Source organism: Polypterus senegalus, chromosome 6 (genome assembly GCF_016835505.1).
Source record: "Polypterus senegalus isolate Bchr_013 chromosome 6, ASM1683550v1, whole genome shotgun sequence".
NCBI lineage: Eukaryota > Metazoa > Chordata > Cladistia > Polypteriformes > Polypteridae > Polypterus > Polypterus senegalus.
This window is the reverse complement of record NC_053159.1, coordinates 38,443,815-38,461,325: the sequence shown is the minus strand read 5'-3', so window position 1 is coordinate 38,461,325 and position 17,511 is coordinate 38,443,815. Positions and strand designations below refer to the sequence as shown.

The following is a 17,511-nucleotide window of genomic DNA, read 5'->3' as shown; positions in this document are numbered from 1 at the left end:
AAAAACTCCAAAGGCTGGAGAAAAAAATAAAATCTGTAGGGGTTCCAGACCAAGAGACCGCCCAGTCCCCTCTGGGCAATCTACCTAACATTAGTCAAACAGTCCTCTTTGTATTTAGGGTTTTCATGGAAGGACCTGATGATGATGGTCACGTAGACTTCTGGCTTTCAGTCCATCAATGTTGGTGCATCATGATGCTTTGAGTAGGTGGTGGTGGCGCAGGCCGCCACCACAAAGAAACCGGAAAAAGAAACAGAAGAGAGAGTAGGGGTCAGTATGGATTTTGGAGCCACTGTGAATAATTATTATGAAGAATTGAACATACAGAGTATCAGTATTAAGTTAAAGTGAAGTTATAAAAAGGCCATGTTAAAGTAACATGGTGGCAAAAAGGGTTGGATTTGTCCAAAACAGAACTGATGACATGTGGCAAAGATGGTGGCTTTATAGGTCTGGACAGGAAGTTATGTCATCACGGGCATCAGAACCGGCAATGACATCATCACATGCACAGGAGCTGAAAGTGACGTCATTATAGGCACCGAAAAAAACGGAAGTGACGTCGTCTGGGGAGGAAGTGACGTCATCACGGGCGCCGGAGCCCTGTGGAATTTCCTGTGAGTGGTCTGCAGAGGATTGAAAGAAAAAGTCAGTGCACCTCGCCACCCCCTGGTCAGGCATGGAATTGTCACTATTTGAGCCCTTTAGCTGCCTCCTATGTGTACATGTGTGACACCTCGCACTTTTTAATGATTAGAAATTTGTAGAAAACTACAAACAGTGAAAGAATTACCAGGAAATGGAAATTATTTTAAACAAAGAGACAAAGAATAGTCATTTAACAGGTAGGTGTTAAAAAATACAAGAAAGTGATTTGAAAAGCCAATTGGCCAAACCACAAAATTCATGGGTCAATAAATAATCTTTTCCTTTGTGTAACATCCTTTTCTTAACAGGCAATGTAAAAAATGTTTTAGAAAAAAGTTATTTCTTTGATTCAGTATGTGAATTTTTAAAGCAGCACCCTACCAACTTTAAACTGTACAGATGCAAGATCTCAGAACAAAGACTACTCATGTGGCATATAATAACGATCAATAACATGAGATAAAAGATAAAATAGTCACACTAACGTAGAAAATGAAAAACAACTAGGCCTTATCACAACAACAAAATATGTTACATTTTTAAGACAAAAAATGCACTAAAGCTCTGATCACAATAGTAACATTAACAAGACTTGTACAATTCAGAAATATAAGCTTCCCAGTATGCTAACAGGTTTTTACATCTGGCAGCTGGTAAATCTGTGATTACAATTAACAATTACGTTTAATCCTACATGTGCTGATGGGTACATTTAGTCATCCCAGTTTTGTGATCATCACAGCAGCCTTGGGTGTGCGGCACGAAGCTGATAGACATGATTGACGTGCTCTCTAAGTGGAGTGTCTGTGTCTTCCCTCCGCTGCTCTGTGGCTGCTTTTTACAGTCGGCTTATACAGGGGCCTCATTTTTAAAACTTGCGTATGCACAAAAAGAGGTGTATAAAATGTGAATACACAACATCCAGTGCAAATGGCAAGTTTTATAAATAAAACACTTGATGGGAAATGTGTATATTTACAACAGTAACACATGCATACAGAACATTTCAGAGAAACTGGGAATTGATGACACACTTGACCACGTAGGGAAACACAGACAAACCAGCTAAATGACGACTCGCATGCTTTATAATTTATATCACCGAGCTGTTATTACAATGTGCGTTGACATGACAAACACGTTACACCTCAAAAACTATGAATATGATATGCAGACAGTATTTTATTTCACTTTTAAAAGGTCAATGCTACATTCATAGACAGATTTATTGGGCATTGTCCCAGAAGCATTGTGGCTTGTCAATATGCCTTTTAGCAAATTGCAGTCTGACTTTTTATGTTTTTCTTTCAGCGGTGGAGACCTCCTTTGTCTGCTTCTATTGAACCCACTGTCACTCATAAAATGACGAATGGTACAATCAGATGTTGATGGACCTTGACTTTAGAATTCAGCTTGTATCTCTTTGGTTGTTGTCCTTGGCTTTTGTCTAACGTTCTCATTATCTTTCTACCCTTCCTGGGACTTGTCTTCCTCTTGAGGCTGTGTCCAGTGAGGTTGGCTACAGTCCCAGGGACCTTAAACCTCTTAACAATATTTGTAACTGTTGTCACAGGCACATAAAGCTGCTTGGAGATGGACTTATAGCCTTTGCCATGAACATGCTTATCTATAATTTTCTTTCTGATCTCCTCACACAACTCTCTCCTTTGCTTGCTTTGGTCCATGTTCAGTGCGGCAGACACAGTGATATGCAACAGAAGAGTGGCTTGTTTTCTACATTTTAATCGACTGAAAGACTGATTACATGATTGGAGACATGTATATTACTAATGAAAGAACACAGCTTGTTTGAAAAATCATTCTAATCCATTTATTGGTGAAATTTTCTTGGGGTGCCAACAAATGTGTCCAGGCCATCTAGGATTAGAAAATCTTTGTAGAATTAGCAATACTTTATCTCTTTTTCACACTTGCTTTGCTTTACTCCATGACATATCAAAGGCATATAGGTGTACCTGAGACAATTGCTTTTTATTTAATCATTTTTCAGGAAGCATACACACTTTTTCCAACTGATTTGTCCGTGTCTGTACATATTTGCACTGAAGAAATTTTTTTTGTTTTTCATTCGTTTATATCAGCTGCCTGTTGTCATTTCTCCGGGAACTGGTTGACAGGCCAGGAATATTTAAGCCAAGCTTCACTCCATCATGCCTGCTGTGCTGGAAGCCATTGACCAAGCAGTGAGGCACTACATCCAGTTTTCTTCTGGTGTGGGTGTACATACATAAAACATAAAATGTTTTTTTCCATCATAAAAAAGCAATTTGCAGCAGTGTGCAGTTCTCCCAGCATAATCAGAGCACTTAACTGCCCTCATATTGCAATAAGGACACCTAGTGAGATCAAAGCTGCTTTTGTTAAGCATAAGCAGTTACATTCCATTTATGCACAAATCATCCAAGATGTGGCAGGCAAACACCGTATCTCAGTGGCCAGGATCAACCCCTGATTCGTTTATTTTGATCGAGAGTAGCTTTGACAGCATGATGGTGCTGTACATGGTGGCTATCAGGTTGGTAAAGTAACTAGCTAATGCCTCAGTGTTTCATATACAGTAGCCTGTACTATTCACTATAAGAGCTATCATGTCTTTACATGTGACAGCTGGTAGCGGCTACCCGCTCAGATGCTTTCACCTTATGCCTTTCTTGGACCCGATCGAGCACAGAGGAGAGGCACTATAATAACGTGCAAGTTCTCAGTTGCAGAGCACAGCCAGGTAGTCTTGAATGCAGGCGGCAGAGTTTTGATGTATCAGATGGGAGCTGCTCTACCAGCCCATAAGCATATATAGGAGACGCTGCATTCACTGTGTTGCCCAGTCAACACAATACATCAGCGCATCCGCCATATTGCAAAGTGCCATTTAATCTAATACAGGTAGATGTGGAAACCGGGTTTTCTGATGAAAAAACAATAACTTTAAAATAGTATCGTTTACATGCAACAGATTTTGGCGAATTGTTTAAATGCAATTATTTATATTCATTTATACAATAATAATGGCAATTATTAAATAAGAATAATAATAATTAACATTTCTAGACTTCGTCCTGTTCTTACGCAACACAGTACTGAAGTATTGGTTAATGCCTGAGTCATCTCACGTATTGATTACTGTAATGCTATTCTATCTGGCATCTCACAAAAACTTATCCATCGCTTACAACTTCTTCAAAATTCTGCTGCCAGGATAATAACCTGCCGTTCTAAATCCACTGAACATATTACACCGATTATCTCTCAACTTCTCTGGCTCCCTGTTAACTACAGAATACAATAGGAAATACCGCTCTTAACATTTAAAGCTCCCCACAACCTCACTGATCTCCTACAGACTTACACTCCTCTCGCTCACTCAGATCCTGTAATTTGAGAGTATTCAGTCTGGCAATATGGTACAGCCTTAGTTTGTGGAAGACAGACACAACTAAAGACATGAATATAAAATGATGGTTGTCAATTTCAAACTGTTTATCCTCAATGCTCCTTGAGAAAAAACACATCATCTGAACCAATCTCAGCCCAAACAAACTCACTGACAGCTTGCCCTAATGTCAACTGTCGGATAACACGTTCAGCTACTTTGACCACCTTGACTGTACCCTCAGAAGGAATCATCAAACCTCCTTTGTTTTTTAATGTGAACAAGTGGTAGCTTTGATCATATGATGCCAGTACAGCATCTGTTACCAAACTAGCACGGCACACATCACAGGATAGCTTTCTCAAAATCCCGTCTAAGGGCTACCTGACCTCCCACTGCTTCCTGAGGTGGATTTCTTTGGAAAACCTTCAAAGTTTGAGAAATGTTAACAGCTTACAACAATCTACATAGTTAGTGACTAAATATGTTTAGCTAAAATGTTGTTTGGAGGCTCACTTGAGCACATAAATCCATAGCTTTGCTAGCTTAGCCTTGCATAGCTAAAGTTAAGATTATAAAACGGGATTTTCTAATGGCCAAATATAACCAAAACAATTGTTTATAAATGAGGCCCCTGGTATATCAAGCCTGCTCAGACAGGCCTCAGCCACCTTAGGAGTATGTCCCTTGGTCTGAACCCGTCACTATAGTATTTATAAAGCACTAGAAAATGATGAGTTTCTGGTCTGTTTCATGGGTTTAGGATTTAATAACAAATGCTGGACAGTGAAATTTGTGTTTTTTCCATATAGAAGAAAAAGTAACACACTATTTGTAATGCATTCATTCTATAATAAGTAACTATGTAACATACTATTTTTTTTTTTTTGTAATAATGAGTAATGCAACTAAGTTGCTTTTAAAAGTAACATTCCCCAACACTGGTCCTGACTGTGCTCACACCTGCTTACTACCATCAAGTCCTCACTTAATGCTGCGTGCAGAAGCCATTCACATCATTTTGTCATCATATAATACCATATTTCTTTGAGTGTGTGATGATCTGCTATCTTTTTGTCATTATTGTCAATGGGTGTACTGATTTATGCAGTCACCCACACTAAACAACACCACACACCACTGTAACCACTGCCTTACAACGCTACTTCTGAAGTATTATTTAACAAGTGATGAAATAATTTTGCTGTCATTGTCTGAGACTAAAAGCCACCAGACAATGCTGCGTAATGGCCGCCCACTTTTGTAGACTTTAAGCATAAACAGTGATGAAGTGAATCAGAAACTTGCAAGAATTGTAGCAAGTCTGGGAATGCAGCTAGGAATGCTGTCCTTCCAGACTGAAGTGTATGAGGAATGCTGTTGATGTTGACAGGTCTTATTACTCATTAGCATTTGGCATTCAAAGCCTAACAAATTCATAGTATTGTACACGTCGTCTGTCTAATCTGTGCCAGAGTTGTTAATGATGTCATTGTTCATTTTTCTAGGTGGCGAAATTGACTGCGTAGACAAGGATGGGAACACCCCATTGCACATTGCAGCCAGATATGGCCATGAGCTTCTAATCAACACCTTGATCACAAGTGGAGCCGACACCGCAAAGTGAGCAAAGATTTTTATGTTTACTGAATATCCATGTTTGTTTTTTGTTGGTCAAGTTAACAGTTCACATCTATGGTCTCAAATATGACCAGAACTAAATAGTAAGTGAAATATGAAGATAAACTTAAAAGATGCAGTCATTATGTTCACTGGAGGCATTTAGTCCCCATTGAAACATTAGAATGTTAGAAATGGCTTTATAGGAGATCTTCCAGCTGTCAGACATAAGAACAAAAGAAATTTTACAACTGTTTGGAGGCCATTCAATCTATCAAAACTGTGATGCTAGTAGCGGAGGTATTGCGTCTCATTGTAACAGTTGGTAGGGAATCTGCTTCAACCAAAAGACTTGTTAGTTTTTTTTCCAAATTTCCATAACACTTTGGGTGAAGAAGGTCTTCTTAAATTCCTTCTTGAATTCACTTCAGTTTCATTTCTGCCAGTGTTGTCAAGTATGTGATTCACTGTTAAAATGAAAATTGAACTTTATTGTTGTGTTTGAAGGTTTAAACACCTGCATTAGGTCATCACTTAAGAGGTTTAATTCCCTTAGCCCATCACAGTAGGACATGCATTTTAGTTGGACCTCTCTGCTCACACAGCAAAGAAAGAACATCACATCTCTCAAACGGTGTTAATCATGCCAACTACAGCATCTGCGATCATTTTTGTTTTTCTTCTAGCCTGTCTATTCCTGGCTTCTTTCACTGTTCTTTTAATTATGGGTAGTTATCATTTGCAAATTCTTTTTACGTGAGACCTCCACTGTCTCATGAAGGCAGTGCTTGAATTAAGCCACAGGAGTCTCTGCCTTTTGTTTATGACAACACTCTCGTCTTGCAACATGTGCCTTATGTTCCATTATGCAACACAAAAAACTTCAAATTTTGTATTTATGGGGATGTATTATCCATCCATCCATTATCCAACCCGCTATATCCTAACTACAGGGTCACGGGGGTCTGCTGGAACCAATCCCAGCCAACACAGGGCGCAAGGCAGGAAACAAACCCCGGCAGAGCGCCAGCCCACCGCAGGGTGCGCACAAACACACACACACGTCCACACACCAAGCACACACTAAGGACAATTCAGAATCGCCAATGCGCCTAACCTGCATGTCTTTGGACTGTGGGAGGAAACCAGAGCACCCGGAGGAAACCCACGCAGACACGGTGAGAACATGCAGACTCCACACAGGGAGGACCCGGGAAGTAAACCCGGGTCTCCTGACTCGGTCACTGTGCCGCCCTGGGATGTATTATTTTCATTAATAAATGTACAGGTTTTCAAAGGAAAAACGTGTTTTGATATCCTTAGGACTTGCTTTGAGCATTTTTGGAAAGACGTTTGTCCATGTATTTGAGTGTCTGCTATGTAATTTTTTGTGGACACTGTAACTTGAGAAAGAATGTAGAGATTCTCATGAAATTTTATGGAAAACGTGCACTCATTAGTCTTTAGAGCTGATTAGGTTTAGGATGAATACCAGGTATTCAGCTTCAATCTTTTAAAGTTCAAAATTATTTAAATCAATACCAACAACAGCCAGGCCACTGCTCAGAAATTCACAAAATTTGGCATATGCATTAGAGCTTTGAACGTTTCATATTGCATTTACTTATAAATTCCTACCATGTACTATACTTCTATATTAAATATGAAAGGAGTTATGTGCTGGCCATATCCGATTTGTTTTTCTTTTCTGAAATTGCCTTCTGCCTGTTGCTAATGTAAAAACCTGAAACAATTGATCTTGCATTGTTTCTTTTTTCTATTATTGTTACGTAGGCTGCCTTTTGTCCCCAAGCTCTTTCCAGATGCAGTTATAATTGGATCAGTCAATGGTACTGGCATCAGAGCAAAGAACGTTAACATATTTTATGGCCTTTCATCCATATAGACATAAAGTGTTGATAATAAGTTTTCACATTTTATTATTACACATCATTCAATCACTGGCTTTAATTTGGCTTTTTTGATAACGATCAACAGAAAAAGACTCTTTAATGTCAAAGTGGAAACAGATCTCTGCAAAATGGATCTAAATTAATTACAAATAGAAAACACAAAGTAAGTGATTGTATAAGTACTCACTCTTTTCTGAGAGAGGACCATGAATTCAGACATTGAGGTTCTGATTCTCATCCCGGCCACTTCACACATAGCAGTGAATCTTTTGAAGGCCACCATCAGATGTGAAAAAGTAACGATGCTATCCCTAGCCTCCTCAGCTGGCTGCATCTTGATACCCTGTCCATGAACACCACAAATAAAAGTGGTGACAACCGTGAAGCGCCCAGGGCCCACATTGCACAATATTAGCTTACCAAATACTTGGACATCGCTCTCACTGCTGTCATATAGGGAATGAATAGCACACAAGTGCAACCCTATCACCCCATATTTCAGCGACACCCCTCACAACACACACCAAAGAACATGGGCATATGCTTTTTCTCAATATACTGGTCGATCTACATTCCTGTCCTCACCTATGGTCATGAGCTGTGGGTAATGACTGAAAAAATGAGACTATGTGTAAAAATGGAAGAAACTGGCCCTCTTCAAAGGGTGGCTTGGCTGACACTCAATGAAAGGATGAGAAACTCAGTGATTTGGGAGAGCATAAGAATAGAATTGCTGCTCCTCCAGATGAAGAAGAACCAGTTGAGGTGGTTTGGGCATGTCGTAAAGATGCCATCCGAGTGGCTCACCCCTAGAGCTGCCCCAGGCACATCTCACTAGGTGAGACCCTGTGGCAGACCCAGGATATGCTAGAGGGATTATATCTCTCAAATGGCTTAGGAATGCCTGGGAATTCCCAAGAAAGAGGGGAATCTGTAACTGGGGAGAGGTAAGTCCAGCTTACCTACTTGGCCTGTTGCCACCTCAACCCTCACCAGGAAAAGGAGCTTCAGAAAATGAGGTGAGATAATTATTCACCTCTTCAAGTCATTTTTTGGTAAATGCACCTTTGGCAGCCTTGATTTCTGTGTGCTCAGGTCTCTGTCAGCTTTGTTCATCTGAACACTGCAATTCTTCCTTAATAATCCTTTTTTCAAGGTCAGCCACAAATTCTCAGTTGTATTGAGGTCTGGACTTTGACTTGAACACTCCAGGACATTAACATTGTTGTTTTTAAGCCATTCGTATGTAGCTTTGGCTTTAGGCTTAGGACCGCTGTCTTTTTGAAAAACAAATCTTCTCCTAAGCTGTAGGTTTCTTGCAGACTGCATCAGGTTTTCATCCAGGATTTCCTCATATCTTGCTGCATTCATTTAACCCTGTACCCTCATAAGTCTTTCAGGGCCTGCTGCACAGAAACCTCTCCACAGCATGATGCTGCCACCACCATGCTTTCTTTACAAAGGGGTTGGTGTGTTTTTGATAATGTGCAGTGTCCAAACTTGGAATTTAGTCTGATGTCCAAAAAGGTTAGATTTGGTCTCATCAGACTGTACAACCTTCTTCCAGCTGACTTTCATTTAGCTGACATGTCCTGTGTGTTCTTTTTTTTTTAAACAGTGTTTTCTTTTTGCCACTCTCTTATAAACCCGTGACTAATGAAGCACTGATCTTCTTGTCTGAGGCTCAGGTTGTGTCTCTCCTGCCGTGTCCAGCTAGCTTTGTTAGAGAGAATGTACAAAGCCTGGATGGCCCAAGAAAGAACTTAGATGTTAGACCATGGAGGCACAACAGACAGCAGCAGCAGGATATAGTACCTGCTGCCTCCCTCTCTTAGTCATCTTATTCAAATATAACTTAAAACATTTCCCGAATAAATTATATTCTTCCTCCTTTCACTTTGTAATCAGAAGGTTATTTTCAGACATTCAGCTCTAAGTCTGTTTTCTTGTTTCTTTCTGAATATGTTTATCTCTAAAGAGCCTTTCTCTGTACCTCATATAGTGCCTCACATTTCTAGTACATGTTGAATACTCACATATGTGAAAATGTATATAATCTAACTAGCCAACCCGCGGCCTACCATACGCTGCATAATCAGGCCGGTTTTTTAATGATTTTTAAGCACAGAGAGAAAGTTAACATTTGAAAAATCGGTAATGTAATAAATCAGCAAGAAAGCAACATTGTAACAATGCATGGAACGAACCAACACACAATCGTCTGTGACTGAAAACTGGCGAACCGCCATCGTGCCCTGCCTGCTCATGTGCCCACCTCCAACTCGTCACTTGAGTCGTTGTCGTCTTTGCACAGTCCAGATGCACCCGTGACTCACATAGAGTTTTCATTGCTCTGTGTGGTTTTAGCTGCTGTTCTATATATAATCCACCAAGACTCCCGACCACGGTAGTAGTGCGAAATGCTGTATGTAGCGTGTAAAACAGTTTGCTATGGTGCACGCGGTCGTGCGTCGTAACCAAAAGCTCGGTTTTTAAAGACTGCTCACTTCATTGTGTTTTAACCTCAGTTGTAAAGGATTGTTTTAGGGATCCCATGTGATACCCTTCACAAACCGTTTAACACGCTGCATATAGCAATTCACCTCCGCGAGAAACATGCCTCTATGAACAGTCAACGTGGCTCAGAGGTGCATGTGGCCTCTACGACAGACAAATATAAATGACGTCGTTTTTTCTGTGTCGCCGCGTCCGAGTTGGTGGGCGTAGCTGTGCAAGTTGTCGTCATATCCAATGGTCTTGGAGTTGGTGGGCGTGGCTCCTTCCTGCGTGCGCCATAGGTGTCTTACTTGTCGGCAGCTCAGTGAATCCACGCCGCTTTCCATGGGTGTCTTGCCTTAGTGAATTATATATATAGATTGTATGTATAAGTATAGGAAAAAAATCATATAATGTATATGCATAGTCATTTAAATCATAAATCACAGTACTAATCAATGATTATATATCTAAGATAGAGGTGGTAGAAATCAAAGTAGTGAAACGGGTGCAAGACAGTCACCCGCCCAGCTCGGGTGCTTGTTTCCAAGGATTCAGTTAGAGACTTTGATGAAGCCACATACAAACTGCTAGAAGAGTCTTCCTTCATACAAACAATTCAGCTGCCCATCTATTATTGACTTACTCAAATGTGGAGGCCAAAATCATAAAACCCTTGCGCAAAAAAACTGATGAAATGTTTACATTTTTGTTTATTGAGCAAATAAATATGTAAATAACGAGTATTGAATGGGTCACAAACAAACAAGGAAACGTAAGCTAGACATAAATTAATTACTATAAAGAAATAAAGCAAAGCAAACTAAAAAAGAAATGGACTAAATAAACAAGAGAAACTACAAATTAAAGAAAACTATTAAATAACAAAGTCTAAAAATATAAATCTAAAGCATTTCTAAAAGACAGAGAAATATCTAACCACAATATTTAGTTATATCAGAATCTGAAAAGTCAGAAAGCTAAGGATCAATAATAACAACCATAAAGCAAAGCAAACTCCAAAACTGAAAATATCCAAATGAAACGCTGGAAAAGTTAGATGGGATGAAGGCGAAGTCAAAGCAAAGAGCTGCACTTAGAGATGGAATATTTTACAAATACACCTTAAGAGTCTTTCGTTTAGCTGACATGTCCTTTTTTTTTTTTTTAAACAGTGTTTTCTTTTTGCCAATCTCTTATAAACCCGTGACTAATGAAGCACTGATCTTCTTGTCTGAGGCTCAGGTTTCGTCTCTCCTGCCGTGTCCAGCTAGCTTTGTTAGAGAGAATGTACAAAGCCTGGATGGCTCACGAAAGAACTTAGATGTTAGACCATGGAGGCACAACAGACAGCAGCAGCAGGATATAGTTAGTACCTGCTGCCTCCCTCTCTTAGTCATCTTATTCAAATATAACTTAAAACATTTCCTGAATAAATGATATTCTTCCTTCTTTCACTTTGTAATCAGAAGGTTATTTTCAGACATTCAGCTCTAAGTCTGTTTTCTAATTTCTTTCTGAATGTGTTTATCTCTAAAGAGCCTTTCTCTGTACCTCATATAGTGCCTCACATTTCTAGTGCATGCTAAATACTCACATATGGGAAAATCTATATAATCTAATTGTATGAATAAGTATAGTAAAAAAATCATATACTGTATATGCATAGTCATTTAAATCATAAATCACAGTACTAATCAATGATTATATATGAGAGAAAAAGATGGGTTGAGGGGCCAGGCCAAAATCGAATCCTGACAGAAATTGAACCCAGGAGCCAAGCGCTATATGGTGGCACAATTTCCTAAAGCTGGTGTGGGCTACCCTCTTCCAGTATGACTGCAATGAACCATGACCAGGATTAGACTGTGATCTATTACCTTGTCTCCAGTCAAATGCTTAATGGAGAGATTAATGGGAACAAATGATTCCAAAGCTAAGAAAGACTATAACCCTAGACTTTTCAGCCTAATCCATTTTGGTAGGGAATGTGATTTGATTCCCAGTTCAGTTCCTGTAACTGGCACACTTACTCAATCATTAATTCACTTATGGAGTCACAAACTTCCTGTGGTCCAGATATTAATAGCATACATACTATATCCTAAATTTTTCAAACCCGTTTACTTCATTTTAGGGTCATGATGGATAGAGCCTACCTGCTGCTGTTGTCTCAGGGAGGAGAAGTAGCTGAGGGGTTAAGGGTGTGTGTAAAACCAAAGGAGCAGCACAGTGGAGGGTGGGGAAAAAGAGGCCGCTTGTCATACGGTAACAACAACAACATTTATTTATACAGTAAAGGGTCCCTTGCAGTTACAAATGATTTGGGCTGATAGAAAATTCTCCTAATCAATGCTGGATAAGCAGTTGCATCTGACTCAGAGGCTTGGTGCCGACCTAGATGACAGAGCCGTATGAAAAATGTTTTTATTATATTGTACTGTAACAATTGTGCTCACGTTTGGATGGCGGCAAGTTGCCAGACCTGGCCATGCCAAACCGTACTTACCTTTTCGTACCTTACCCACCCTCCACTCAAGCTCTCCAGTCGATAGAAAAAACAGATAAATTAGTCAAAGATAAAAGGTTCAGTATGTGTAAAATGAATATATTGGAAGAGGATGGAATATAACACACATACCGCATATTCCCTGATCCCGATGCAGATATATACAGTAATAGAAGAAAAACTCCAAAAGGCCCCGATCTCCCTTGTCTTAACTTGGATAAATTACAAAATGAAAACCAAATATTCATATACACACAAAATCCAATGTGAAACCATGGAAACTGCAGAGATTGATTAATTGCTGAAAGCTGGCCAAGTCCCAAATTCTGAAGTGACAGAAAAACAGAATTCAAATGAGGCTGTATGTACCAGAAGAGTCTCACGGATGAGTCCAGATAGCAGTTTGACAGCCCTGGGAAGAGGATGAACAGTCCTGAACGAACAACGTATGTTACTGGAAGAACAGTTTTTAGGATTCCATTTGATGAAATAATAGCAGCATTTGATGTGATAGATCAGAGTTTTTGACGCTTCCTTTCTCTTCCTCTTTTTCAAATCTTATAATGTATGCAACCAGGAACTAACAGGAAACCCCACATCTTAAAGGGTCAAGTGCCGGGATTGGTGACTTCCTTGCAGGTACAGCGAGGAAACTCTTCTTCAGGGTTATGTATAGTTTAAACACGAAAACATCAGACAAACACCACACTGATAAACATTAAAGAAACACAATTGACATTTATAAAGCCCTGCTACATTACGTCTACCAATTGAATAAAACCTGATTAACATTGATTCTTGTTATGTATTTAGATTGATTTTTCAGGCCTTTTCATGTCTCTTTTTTCTTTCATAAAAGCTCAAAGTCAGCATTTACCATTTGCTATCCTTCTCTTTCAGACGTGGAATTCACGGCATGTTTCCACTCCACCTGGCCGCTCTCAATGCTCATTCTGACTGCTGCCGGAAGCTTCTGTCCTCAGGTAAGCCTGCGGGGAACACAAAGAATATTCAATATTTCTGTCTTCCTAATTCAAGTTCTTTTCACTGTCAATTTGACACCTGAGCGCTGTGTTTATGTGGGATGAGACTGTCTAACCTCTGACCTGCTGTTGTTACTTCTAGACTGGATGATGGCGACTAAATATTTGTTTTAGATACACAGTTCAGTTCATTGCTTATTAATGTGTTGGAAAGGTTAACCTTCAGTTTCGCAGGCCAAATTTCAGTAAGTAATGATTCAAGTTGATTTAAACAGAAACGGGATTAGACATCACTAAATTTCCTTGGCCAGTGGCAGTAATATGCAGTTGAACAAACATGATTTAAATATCCTGGTTTAGGAGTTCTAAAACAGTGTTGCACTGAAGCCAAAGCTCTCTGTAATTCTGTCCATCTTTGTGTGTCATCCAACATCAGACGGGATTGACTTTGTTTCTAAACTCCTTGCGGCAAAAGCTTTGTTTTTTTATATGAAATGCCTCGTTTCTTGGTGCCTTTCTGAATTTATCTTTTTAATGTCTTGACAAGGCACTACTAGGTTGGCAGAATACAAATTCAAAATTATGTTTTAGCTTTAGCCACCAGTAATCTTGGGCAGCATTAAAGGAATACCCACCTAAAAGTGATCTTTTCAATGTCGTACTTATCCAATGTATTTTGTAAGCTGAGAAAAAATTTTCAGGCAGAATGGAGAGAATGAAATTTAAGACATAATAAAAGGCAACGGCAACTAGAGCTGTACAACATTAAATGACTGTAAAAAACGTCCAAGGAAAAAAAAAATACAAAATCACGTCACTCGTGTCACATAATCTACATGTCATTTATCCATTGTTATGCGCGTAAAGTGCAAAATGCATGCTTTTTTACTAAAATGTCGTTAAATAGTTACTTCTGAAATTATCAGCAACAAAGTAAAATACAATTTTTGGGTGGAGTATTCCTTTAAACCTGCTTGGTGGTGACAGTACATCTGTCTATAGTCAGACCCGAGTCATGTGTTTAAATACAGCCAGTACACTGAAATGCTTTATCTCCTTAATTAAAAAAACTAATTGGAAAATATACTGTGTGTGTGAAGTAACAAAAGTAGCTTAGAAAAAGAGCAGTTTTGCGTAAGAGACAAGTAACCATTGCTGTCAGCGTCCGCGACTGTTGTGTGCTGCTTGTGAGATTGGTGTAATTTTTAACTCTGTTGATAGTGGATATAGTGGAGTAAATGGAGCCTTGCATGGAGGATACAAGTTTACATCAAGCCAGCTAGTGTGATGCATGCTTGCTTCTCATGTGAAATCAAGAGTTGAGTGGCCCCATTTATAAAGGAATTCTCTTATCATGTAGTGGGCTTGAGTCTTGCAGATGCTCACTAGGATACCCTCTGAATTGTGTTATAGTTGTGCTTGAAAGTTTGTGAACCCTTTAGAATTTTCTATATTTCTGCATAAATATGACCTAAACCATCATCAGATTTTCACTCAAGTCCTAAAAGTAGATAAAGAGAAACCAGTTAAACAAATGAGACAAAAATATTATACTTGGTCATTTATTTATTGAGAAAAATGACTGAATATTACATATTTGTGAGTGGCAAAAGTATGTGAACCTTTGCTTTCAGTATCTGGTGTGACCCCCCTTTGCAGCAATAACTGCAACTAAACATTTCCGGTAACTTTTGATCATTCCTGCACACCAGCTAGGAGGAATTTTAGCCCATTCCTCCGTACAGAACAGCTTCAACTCTGGGATGTTGGTGGGTTTCCTCACATTAACTGCTCACTTCAGGTCCTTCCACAACATTTCGATTGGATTAAGGTCAGGACTTTGACTTGGCCATTCCAAAACATTAACTTTATTCTTCTTTAACCATTCTTTGGTAGAACGACTTGTGTGCTTAGGGTCGTTGTCTTGCTGCATGACCCACCTTCTCTTGAGATTCAGTTCATGGACAGATGTCCTGACATTTTCCTTTAGAATTCTCTGATATAATTCAGAATTCATTGTTCCATCAATGAAGGCAAGCCGTCCTGGCCCAGATGCAGCAAAACAGGCCCAAACCATGATACTACCACCACCATGTTTCACAGATGGGATGAGGTTCTTATGCTGGAATGCAGTGTTTTCCTTTCTCCAAACATAACGCTTTTCATTTAAACCAAAAAGTTCTATTTTGGTCTCATCCGTCCACAAAACATTCTTCCAATAGCCTTCTGGTTTGTCCACTGATCTTTAGCAAACTGCAGACGAGCAGCAATGTTTTTTTGGAGAGCAGTGGCTTTCTCCTTGCAACCCTGCCATGCACACCATTGTTGTTCAGTGTTCTCCTGATGGTGGACTCATGAACATGAACATTAGCCAATGTGAGAGAGGCCTTCAGTTGCTTAGAAGTTACCCTGGGGTCCTTTGTGACCTCGCCGACTATTTACACGCCTGCTCTTGGAGTGATCTTTGTTGGTCGACCACTCCTGAGGAGGGTAACAATGGTCTTGAATTTCCTCCATTTGTACACAATCTGTCTGACTGTGGATTGGTGGAGTCCAAACTCTTTAGAGATGGTTTTGTAACCTTTTCCAGCCTGATGAGCATCAACAACTTTCTTTCTGAGGTCCTCAGAAATCTCCTTTGTTCGTGCCATGATACACTTCCACAAACATGTGTTGTGAAGAGCAGACTTTGATAGATTTCTGTTCTTTAAATAACACAGGGTGCCCACTCACACCTGATTGTCATCCCATTGATTGAAAACACCTGACTCGAATTTCACCTTCAAACTAACTGCTAATCCTAGAGGTTCACATACTTTTGCCACTCACAAATATGTAATATTCGATCATTTTCCTTAATAAATAAATGACCAAGCATAGTGTTTTTGTCTCATTTGTTTAACTGGTTTCTCTTTATCTACTTTTAGGACTTGAGTGAAAATCTGATGATGTTTTAGGTCATATTTATGCAGAAATATAGAAAATTCTAAAGGGTTCACAAACTTTCAAGCACAAGTGTATATTATCTCTTCAGGGAGCATCATTTTTATCTTGCTGACCAAAGAATACACTTTACCCCAGATTTCAGAGCATGTCCTTCTCATCTAGCTCAGATAAATGTCTTAGAAAATAATCAAGATATCATCATCTTTAATTGTTGGAATATGTTACTGTTTCTAACAAACTAAAACAATACAAATTTGGACCGAACAGTATTTATTAAAAGATGCCACTCCTGTAGCACAAGTTGGTTATTCAAGATCATGGGGGCAGAGCCCACTTGTATAGCCTTGGGCACATGGTTGAAAGCAACACTGGATCGGGTGCCACTTCATTGGCAGTGTTACACACCCACATGGAGCTAATTTAGAACTGATAGTTCATTTATTATTTTATACGTCAGTGGGGACGTAAGAGAAAGATGCCATGGAGTCTGTGCAGACTCCACAAAGACAGGGACTGACAGAATTACTGTTTGCCTCAATTTTAGGCAAAACTAAATGTTAAAATAGCCTTAACACAAAAAATATTAATCAGAATGCAAGTTACTCCAACTTGGCACTACTGTGTGTATTTTTATCTTTAACATTAAAATGCACCATGAACACAGTAAAACTGAAACATTAAACAAAAGTAAATTAATAACAGTCTTCCTATGATGCATTGACAATGCTGACACAGTTGTGGTATCGTTCTGTATTCATTCCAGGGTTGGGGCCATTCATGGATTGGCAAATTCTAATTCACTTCCTGGAATTGGAATTAGAATTGCATGCAACTGAAGGGAAACGGAATTGGAATTGAATTAAATTCCATGAAATTCCACTTAATAAGATAATTTGACTTGATTTGCTAAATACTCTATAGTACTTTAAATATTATGAATCACATAAATCACAAACATATAAAAGAAATACAAAAGTAATGTATGTTTTTGTCACAAACGGCTGG

At 39.2% G+C, this 17,511-nt stretch overlaps 1 protein-coding gene across 8 annotated transcripts in view; it reads left to right on the top strand.

Moving 5' to 3' along the window:
- Positions 1-17,511, top strand: part of ankrd44 (ankyrin repeat domain 44) — a 212,627-nt gene that overhangs the window by 129,964 nt on the left and 65,152 nt on the right. For all 8 annotated transcript variants that reach the window (XM_039755865.1, XM_039755868.1, XM_039755866.1 and 5 more), the window contains exons 10-11: positions 5,548-5,662; positions 13,478-13,560. In XM_039755865.1, the coding sequence (XP_039611799.1) occupies positions 5,548-5,662; positions 13,478-13,560 (198 nt within the window). The remainder of the gene's footprint in view (positions 1-5,547; positions 5,663-13,477; positions 13,561-17,511) is intronic.